The sequence below is a fragment of the Poromitra crassiceps genome (genome assembly GCF_964638095.1).
Source record: "Poromitra crassiceps genome assembly, chromosome: 30".
Taxonomy (NCBI): domain Eukaryota; kingdom Metazoa; phylum Chordata; class Actinopteri; order Beryciformes; family Melamphaidae; genus Poromitra; species Poromitra crassiceps.
Window position 1 is genome coordinate 14,112,900 of NC_139652.1, and position 10,000 is coordinate 14,122,899.

The 10,000-nt window shown below is 52.4% G+C and overlaps 1 protein-coding gene across 1 annotated transcript in view; it reads left to right on the forward strand.

Annotated features, from left to right (window-relative positions):
• Positions 1-1,493: 1,493 nt before the first annotated feature.
• The window catches only part of tead4 (TEA domain transcription factor 4), a gene marked incomplete at its 3' end in the record, with an annotated part of 43,052 nt that continues 34,545 nt past the window's right edge, over positions 1,494-10,000 (forward strand). Inside the window, exon 1 of the mRNA XM_083663120.1 lies at positions 1,494-1,515. Coding sequence (XP_083519246.1) covers positions 1,509-1,515 — 7 coding nt within the window. The 5' untranslated portion in view covers positions 1,494-1,508. The remainder of the gene's footprint in view (positions 1,516-10,000) is intronic.

Genomic DNA, 10,000 nt, shown 5'->3' on the forward strand with positions numbered 1-10,000 from the left:
CCCTGATATGGGCCTCTTTGACGTGTGTGTCCAAGTGTGTGTGGACGGTGATCCCATTTTTGAAATGGGTCTCCTCATTTGCCGAGTTAAGCCCCTCCTGCATCCCCCCTCTCCATCTCCTCTCCTCCTCCTCCTCCTCCTCCTCCTCCTCCTCCTCTTCCTCCTCCTCCTCCCCCTCCTCCTCCTCCTCTTATCCCCTGGGCGCCAGGTGCCATGTTGTTGTTTGTGTTCATGGTTGCACTAATCTAATTTCTGATCTGAGGTGCTTTTTCCAAGTAGGGATTATCGCGCGTGGGGCTGATGTGATCCTATAGCCTGATATGACCGCCTGACGTAGCCTCATATGACCGCCTGACGTAGCCTCATATGACCGCCTGACGTAGCCTCATATGACCGCCTGACGTAGCCACTAGGTTGCTAGCCAAGCATGGCTGACATCACCCCAGTTGCCTTTCTTCGACGCATCACTCTGTTTGCGAACCGCAGAACTCACATTTTTCAATGAAAGGATTACCTGGTCTTCTATGGTTTGGGGGAAATTCTATGACCCCTTGCTCGTACTGTATGAAACCCTCAAACAGCATCGGATGAATTTAAAAAAGCAGTTTTTTTCCTATTGCCATGTATGCCCATGAAAAGTCCAAACCCACCGATGTATTTGACCACCACAGTCAGAAGTTATACGACTGTCTGTTCTCCTGCTGGCTTGTGCCACCTCCCGGAAACTATAGGCTCCCGTTGCTATAAAAGAAAACAATGAAAATGTCTCGCAGACAAATGTAATGTTGACAAATAGTTTTTTTCTCCTAAAATGACGGTAGATTAACTGTAGATTTCACATCACATTGATGGCGATAAGGAAGGACAGTAGCCTGAAGAATTTGAGAGAAAAATGTGGAAAAAGTTAGTCATGTTCTCCTTTAACTCTAAAACTACTGTTGTGTGAAGTGACTCAACCTGCAGCAGCTCCAGTGGAGCTGCTCACTGTGGGTGTGCAAGGCAACTCTCAGGTGTGGAAATGACTAAAGTGTGTGAAGGTGAACCGAGGCATTGCTGAAAAATAGCATGCCTGCAATAGCTCCCCTGCATAAATATTTAAAAAAAATATCTCCAATATTAATTTCATTGTTCTTTTATTTATTTTTGCTGTCCTAGGCCCAGGTCGCCTCCTCCTGACCCATCATCATCATCACACCTTTGGACTTCATACAGCCAACTCTCAGCACCTGCCCTCTCCTCCTCCACCCAACCCCACCCCCAACCCCGCCCCTCCACCCCCCCCTGCTGTGTGGTCCCCTCTCCGGCCTGCCACCACGTCGGCGGAGTGGGTGCCGGCCCCCTCCCCCGGGGGCGGGAGCGAGGAGCTGGGGAGCGAGGCGCTCGACAAGCCCCTGGAGAACGATGCGGAGGGGGTGTGGAGCCCGGACATCGAGCAGAGCTTCCAGGAGGCGCTGGCCATCTACCCGCCCTGCGGCCGCAGGAAGATCATCCTCTCTGACGAGGGCAAGATGTACGGTACGCCCACCGCCCATCCTCCCATCTGTGTGCCTCTATTCTGCCTGAACGGGATGATGACATCATCAGTAGAGAACAGCTTGTATCTCTAGAGCAGGGTTGTGGATGATGACATCATCAGTATGATTCACCCCTTTTGGATTTGGTTCCATTCATTTCAATGGTATTTTCAATAGTTTTTGCTCAAACCCGAGTTTTGATCGGTTTTTTTTTTTTTTTTTTTTTTTTTTGAGTTGTAGACTTAGCACATGCTTCCTCTGATACATGTGCAGTCACCAGCTGCTTCTTTTCACCTGACAGCGAGGGGTTTCACCGCCAGGGCATAGCGCGTGGGAGGATAACGCTATTCCCCCGAGTAAATTAGTTATCAAAAGGAGATCTCGTAAAACCAATGTGTGATCTGGTCAAGATAGTTCAGAGATACAGTGGTTTTTGGGAATTTGACTGTTTTTCTGTCATAAACTAATAAATGTCTTCGGACAGACCTTTTATGTATTTGGTGTAGTCTGAAGTATGTAAATAAACCAATTGTCAATTGTCTATATGGAAACAAATAACATTATCATCATAGGAATTGAGCGAGGGGGGACTCCTTTTTCCAAGCTTTGTTTGGAGGGAGGCCCACAGTCCCAGACTTTGAAAACCCCTCTCTTACGGCCACACACTCTCCCACAGATGCCCGCACAGTTGCGCACACGCACACACATGCACGTGTGCGCACACACACACACACACACACACACACACACACACACACACACACACACACACACACACACACACACACACACACACACACACACACACACACACACACATCAGTTCTCACCCGTCTTCTTGTGTTCATGTTTCACACCACTCCCGTTTCCTGCACAGCTGTCAATTCCACGTGGTCCCATAGCGTGTGATGGCATGATGTGTAATAAAACACACACACACACACACACACACACACACACACACACACACACACACACACACACACACACACAATCGTTTTATTCGTTTCTCACACATCCTGGAGTAGGATTTTCACCATCATAAGCTTTACTGCAGTTAATTATCTTGTCCCATTGGATCTTTGTCAGTGTTTGTGGGACAGGTGTCGGTGTTTGTGGGCGGGGCCTCGACAGTATTCCTTCCCGTTACCAAAATTAGCCCCAAAATCCCTCAACTCCGACACGTTGAGAGGAGCGGGGTGTCAATCTGACGTCGCGCTGCTTCTCACGTCCTTCCCTGAGCTCGTCCGTCCTAATTGCTTGGCTCAGATTGGAACTTTGTGTCTAATTGCCTCCAGTCATCTTTGAAGAATCTTGTTGGCGTTTTACACACTAAAACTTTGCCAGACATTACGCCTAGTTTGGCCATGTTTCTGGTTCCTTACTACTCTCAATATGCATTTCATGAGCGTTTCCTTCGTGCAGTCCTCAGATAGTGGAAGGTAGATCTGAGCTCTGGCAAGAAGAGAACAGCTGCTAAAATGCATACTAGGATAGATACAGTCAGTGTCTCGTCATAGACGCGCGTTCAATGGATCAGCGTGTGGGGTAAATCCCCCCCTGTTCTTCCAATGCAGCAGAGTTAGCATTTTTGCTGCTAGCCCAGCCCAGGCAGACAGGATCGGGGATTCAACCCCCGCAGTGAACGTAACATCTGAACAGACGTGTATGTACCTGCTTTTGAATCCCCAATCCTGTAGTGTAGAGTCACAGCACCGCGTCCTTTGGTGAGTCAGCCCATTGAGATATATGAGGGGTTTTTCCCCCAACATCTAGTCTCACGCGCCAGACGTAGTAACATTTTGTGGGCGTTCCCACACAAGACCGACTGTATCTACAGTATAGGAAGGCATAAAACCATGACATTTGGGACCTCTATAGAAAAATACTTTATATATAATCCAAGCATTGGGAATAAACAATCCCACAGGTATAAATAAATAAACCTGTTAGCATAAATAATTGATTTTGATCACCTGTGGGCTTGTTTATTCCCACCAGTTGGATTGTGCATAAAGTCATCTTTTTGTGTTGTTGATTGATTGATGAAGGTTGTTTAGACCAAAACGTCATGGTTTTCAACTAGCAATATGGTAGCTATTTCTTATATATTGAGTGTGTGTTTTGTGCCTTACCATCCAAATATTCCTCAAATAAACCTTTAATATTGTTGCAGTCAGGTTGCAATAAAGTTGATGCAACGAGGTGAAAGCCTGGTTGCACCAACTTGACTCGTTGAATCTTGGGTGTATTGTTGTTGTTTCCGCGCGGGCGCTGGGAACCCCGCGTGCTCTCCCACAGGGGGGGTGTGAACCCCCGCGTGCTCTCCCACAGGGGGGTGAACCCCGCGTGCTCTCCCACAGGGGGGGTGAACCCCCGCGTGCTCTCCCACAGGGGGACGGTGAAGTGACTTTCCTCCTGGACACCTCGCTGAGAGATGCTTGGGAACAGATGCTTGTTTTGACGGACGCGGGGTCCGGTCAGTGAAAACCCGGGGGTGTCGGGGGGGAACAGAGGTATAGTGGCGCTTATCAGACAGGCTCTGTCATCGCCCGTTTTGTCACTACGCCAGTCAGCTCTTTTAACTGTTAGCTTACCTAGCCTAGCTTAGCCCACCCATTGAGGTCAATGGCCGCCCTCTCTGATCGACACTTAAATCCTTATAAAGCCTGTGATAATAGTCACGGGGGGGGCAGAGGAGACAAGGCAGGTGGCACATTCTGTGTCAATGGGGATAGGGGGCCGGATGGGGAAAGGGGGGGTAGTGGGTGGTGGTGGTGGTGAGGGGAGGGTGGTGTGGTGGTGTGGGTGGTGGTGAGGGGAGGGGAGGAGAGGGTGGTGGTGGTGAGGGGAGGGGAGGGTGGTGGTGAGGGGAGGGAGGAGAGGGTGGTGGTGGTGAGGGGAGGGGAGGGTGGTGGTGGTGAGGGGAGGGGAGGAGAGGGTGGTGGTGAGGGGAGGGGAGGAGAGGGTGGTGGTGGTGAGGGGAGGGGAGGTGGTGGTGAGGGAGGGGAGGAGAGGGTGGTGGTGGTGAGGGGAGGGGAGGGGAGGGTGGTGTTGAGGGGAGGGGAGGAGAGGGTGGTGGTGGTGAGGGGAGGGGAGGGGAGGGTGGTGGTGAGGGAGGGGAGGAGAGGGTTGGTGGTGGTGAGGGGAGGGGAGGGGGAGGGTGGGGGTTGCTGCTGGCGAGCGGGCATGGAGGTGCCCCTTCCTCCCTGCAGGGGGTCAGGGGCAGGTGATGCGCACCAGGGAGCACGTCGGCCCGCCAGGAATGGCATGTCCGCTCGGGAGCCCGGGGTTCAAGGCAGCACGGCTGTAACCCTAACCAGAATAGACGTTTACCCTTTGAGCCGCTGGGGGGTGGGGGGGGGGGGTGTGGGGGGGGGGGGGAGGGAGGAGTTGGGGAGGAGGGGGGAGGAGGAGGAGGGGGGACAAAATAAACACCAAGGTGGACAGTGGTGTCTTGCATGGCCCCAGGGTCCGCTGGACCTGTCTCACACCTGTCCCCACTTTTATGCAAGTGTGTAGCGTGTGTGTGTGGTGTGTGTGTGTGTGTTGTGTGTGTGTGTGTTGTGTGTGTGAGAGAGAGAGAGAGAGAGAGAGAGAGAGAGAGGGAGAGAGAGATTGTGTCTTTGTGCCTGCTGCTCTGCTCCCTGCTATTTCTGTGATTTACCTCCCTCATATCGCAGACTTCCCTCTCCCTTTCTGTCCTCCATGCCCCCGACACCCCCTCCCCTCCCCTCCTCTCCCCTCCCCTCCCTCCTCTCCCCTCCCTCCTCCTCTCCTCTCCCCTCCCCTCCCCTCCCCTCCTCCTCTCCTCTCCTCTCCTCTCCTCTTCCTCTCCTCTCCTCTCCTCTCCCCTCCCTCCCCTCCCTCCCCTCCTCCTCTCCCCTCCCCTCCCCTCCCCTCCCCCTCCTCCTCTCCCCTCCCCTCCCCTCCTCTCTCTCCCCTCCCTCTCCCCTCACCTCCCCTCCCCTCCCCTCCCCTCCTCCCCCCCGTGTCAGTCTGTCAGTGTGTCTGTCTGCCTTTCAGTTCACCTCCAGCTGCTCCCTAAGTTCAACCTGACAGCCTTGTGGCAAATACGGATTTATGGCTTGAGAAAAGAGACCAGACTGGAGCCGTGGCCCCGTTCACCCCCCGTTACCCCTGAACAGCTCAACCTTCCTTCCCCACAGCCCTGTCTGCATCCCCACAGCCTCCCCCACGCCTCCCCCACTGCCTCACCCACGCCCCCCCATGCCTCCCCCACGCCCCCCCCACTCATCACCCACGCCTCCCCCACACCTCCCCCACGCCTCCCCCACGGCCTCGCCCACTGCCTCCCCCACAGCCTCCCCACGCCTCCCCCACGGCCTCGCCCACTGCCTCCCCCACGGCCTCCCCCACGCCTCCACCACGCCTCGCCCACAGCCTCCCCCACTGCCTCCCCCACAGCTCAGCCTCCTTGCCCACAGCCCCTGTCTGCATCCCCACAGCCTCCCCACGCCTCCCCTTCATCACTATTCACAGGGTCACCGGTGGCCAACAACTCAAGTCATTCATGCAATCACAATCAATGCAAAGCCACTTTGGAGCTCTTTATCGTTAATGATAATAATAATAATTGGATTTATATAGCGCCTTTCCAAGTGCTTCACAGAATCATTATTCGTTCACACCATTCGTACCGGCGTGGCAGCCACACATCGGCGCTCAACGGCCCCTCCGACCACCAGGGAGGGAGCGGGGATCGAGCCGCCAACCCTTGCGTCATTGGCTGACCCGCTCTACCTCCCGAGCTAAAGCCGCCCCAAAGTGTTGTCAATGTGGTGAAAACACTCGTCTACTCGTGTGTCTTCTTCAATCCAAACTAACGGGGTGGTTTTAAATCGGGTGACAACAAGCGGTTAAATCAAATATCATGAGCTGATCATATGTTTAAAGGCATACGTGACATTTTAAAGCAATGATATCATAGTTTTAGAAAGGTCATTTAGTCTCCTTTCATGGTCTAAATATGGATAAGGAGACAAAACAAACTTCCAAAGAACATACCTACGTTTCTGTTGGCCAAGAGCGACATACTCTGAATTGTAGGTTGAATTCCCCCTTTACGGGAATGAAAGCCATTCTTGGTGAAACAATGTGATATTGAGTCTTGGAGCAGATGGCATGCGTGTGTCTCGTCTTCTCTCTGTTGTAAATTCTTCAAATTGAACGGAATGTTTTGACCCCATATTCCTCGTACATTCACCGCATTTCCCCCCCCCCCCCCCCCCCACCATAATACTTTGCATAGCGCCGGCCCTCGCGCCCGTTACTCAGCGGACCTATTAGCTGCCTTATTAGCGACGCTGTCACGGGTATTGTGCTGGTTTCGTGCGCTGCCGGCCGGTAATTCGACATGCATCTGCCAAGGAAAACATTTCCTGCCCTCCATTGCTCTGTGTTCTGTAACAGAGCTCCTCCATGGCTCTGTGTTCTGTAACAGAGCTCCTCCATGGCTCTGTGTTCTGTAACAGAGCTCCTCCATGGCTCTGTGTTCTGTAACAGAGCTCCTCCATGGCTCTGTGTTCTGTAACAGAGCTCCTCCATGGCTCTGTGTTCTGTAACAGAGCTCCTCCATGGCTCTGTGTTCTGTAACAGAGCTCCTCCATGGCTCTGTGTTCTGTAACAGAGTAACAGAGCTCCTCCATGGCTCTGTGTTCTGTAACAGAGATCCTCCATGACTCTGTGTTCTGTAACAGAGTAACAGAGATCCTCCATGACTCTGTGTTCTGTAACAGAGTAACAGAGATCCTCCATGGCTCTGTGTTCTGTAACAGAGATCCTCCATGGCTCTGTGTTCTGTAACATAGCTCCTCCATGGCTCTGTGTTCTGTAACATAGCTCCTCCATGGCTCTGTGTTCTGTAACAGAGTAACATAGCTCCTCCATGGCTCTGTGTTCTGTAACAGAGTAACATAGCTCCTCCATGGCTCTGTGTTCTGTAACAGAGTAACAGAGATCCTCCATGGCTCTGTGTTCTGTAACAGAGTAACAGAGATCCTCCATGGCTCTGTGTTCTGTAACAGAGTAACAGAGATCCTCCATGGCTCTGTGTTCTGTAACAGAGCTCCTCCATGGCTCTGTGTTCTGTAACAGAGCTCCTCCATGGCTCTGTGTTCTGTAACAGAGCTCCTCCATGGCTCTGTGTTCTGTAACATAGCTCCTCCGTGGCTCTGTGTTCTGTAACAGAGATCCTCCATGGCTCTGTGTTCTGTAACAGAGTAACAGAGCTCCTCCATGGCTCTGTGTTCTGTAACAGAGATCCTCCATGGCTCTGTGTTCTGTAACAGAGTAACATAGCTCCTCCATGGCTCTGTGTTCTGTAACAGAGTAACAGAGGTCCAGCGGGGATAATGACTTTTTAACCTCATCTCTCACAGACCCCGGCGCTCACAGAAGGGGCCTGGGGGCTGCCTGCCTGCAGAGTGAGAGACGTGCACTGTGGTTTGACCATAGGCCCGGGCGCTGCAATAATGGAAAAACAGTGCCTATGTTCTTCTGCTGCAATGGAAAGCAACCGACGTGCTGACAGGCCTCGCTGGAGGAATGTGGCAGTGGAAATATGATTATGTTCCTTGTTTATTTGCTGTCATATAAATGCCACCATAATTGATGTTGCCACTTTAGCAAATACTCGACGTGCAATTTAAAGATGGCTTTTTTACTCATTTGTAGTTGACGGCATCTCGCATCTCACCCATCGTTCATCCAGGCAGCAGTTTTAGTTTTGTCCCACTTGTTCTCCTGCACGACTACGAGAATGACTTTCCTCGCAACGCGTTGGTCATCTCGCTTCCTGTAAAAACCTAACTGCCCGTGACGTCACAGTATTGGACAAAGTCAACAAAGCTTCCCTCAGTATAGCGGCATGTTTTTTGTGTGTCCGTGCAGAACAAAGAGTAACCCACACACTGAATCATGCTCCCACTAAGCTTTGCTTGTGCAACATTTCAAACCCATTGAGGGTTTTTGTCGGTCAATGCAAATTACGCCGTGCTTTTCCTCTCGACTCATCTCCAGCGAGAACGTGATGTAAAGGTCAAAGGAAAGCGAAGGCGAGTCCTCACCGAGGTTCAAACTTCTGCAGTCAAGTGAGAGATTCACCGGCGACCTTGTCCCGTTGACTTCTGATCAAAAAGCTTCGAGGGCCGACGTTTTCGAGTAGAACTGTCGGTAATCGTGTCCCAAATTTAAAGACGAAATCTAAAGACGTTTCTGCATTTGACATAACTTCCGTCCCTTATGCAGAGTCACTTATGAAATGAGAGAGGAGTTGAGGAGGACTCTGTCTCGCTAAAAGACACTTGGAGAGGACGGACACAAGATTGGACACATCAGCGAAGACCACCCAAGAGGACACTTTCAGTTGCTAACCTAACCAGTGCTCCCCGGTCTGTTTAGTCTACTATTTCATCCGAAGGGCCTAAGCTTAACCCTGGCACCAGATTTGCGTGGACACTGGCCGGGGACACCTGAGCCTGCCTGATGCGGCGTTGCGTTGGGGGGAAGGGTGGGATGGATGTGTGTCGTGGTGTCACATGAGCGGGGAGGATGAGCCGGTCGTAACCCTATAGCTCTCACACTGACCTTCAGGCTCTCAGGGGATTCGATGCTCTCTGGGGGGTTTTCGAGGAACCCCCGTCTGCTGATCTGGTCCTGGAATCCAGACACTACGACATGGCGTACTTTTGCTTTGGCCCCGGACAGCAGTGTGACTGTCACGCTGCTGCTCATCGTGCTGATGAGCTGAAGGGACGACTCTGAAGGACAGGAAGCTGTTGACACCTGTGAGAGAAAGAGAAACTTTCTCTTTTGATCACGATTTTTTCAGTTTTTCTCCCCAATTGTACTTGGCCAATTCCCCCCCTGCTGTGCCTTGTTGTTGCTCCACCCCCTCTGCCGATCTGGGGAGAGCTGTTGCACATGCTTCCTCCGATACATGTGCAGTTGCTACCCGCTTCTTTTCACCTGACAGCGAGGAGTTTCACCGGCAGGTCGTAGCGCATGGGAGGATCACGCTATTCCCCCCAGTTCCCCCCCCTGAACAGGCAGGCACCCCGGCCGACCAAGGGAGGCACTAGCGCAGTGACCAGGACTCATACCCCTTACCGGCTTCCCACTCGCTTCCCACTCGGCCAATTGTGTCTGTAGGTGTGTCCCCACCGCCCGGGTGGGGTCGTCAAAAGGGCCTTTCTGTGTGGAGTTTGCATGTTCTCCCCGTGCCTCCCGGGGGTTTCCTTCATATAGGAACCCCCTTCACCAAAACATGCAATATCCTGGTTGCTAATGTGGTTCCTCCTCTGGTCGTTAAGGGCGCCTGTTCAGAGGGAGGGGAACCGGTTGGAATAGCGTGAATCTCCCACGTGCTATGTCCCACCAGTGAAGCTTCCCCTGTCAGGTGAAAAGAAGCGGCTGGCTAACTGCCCATGTCTCGGAGGAAGCATGGAGCCAGTTTCGGCTCTCCC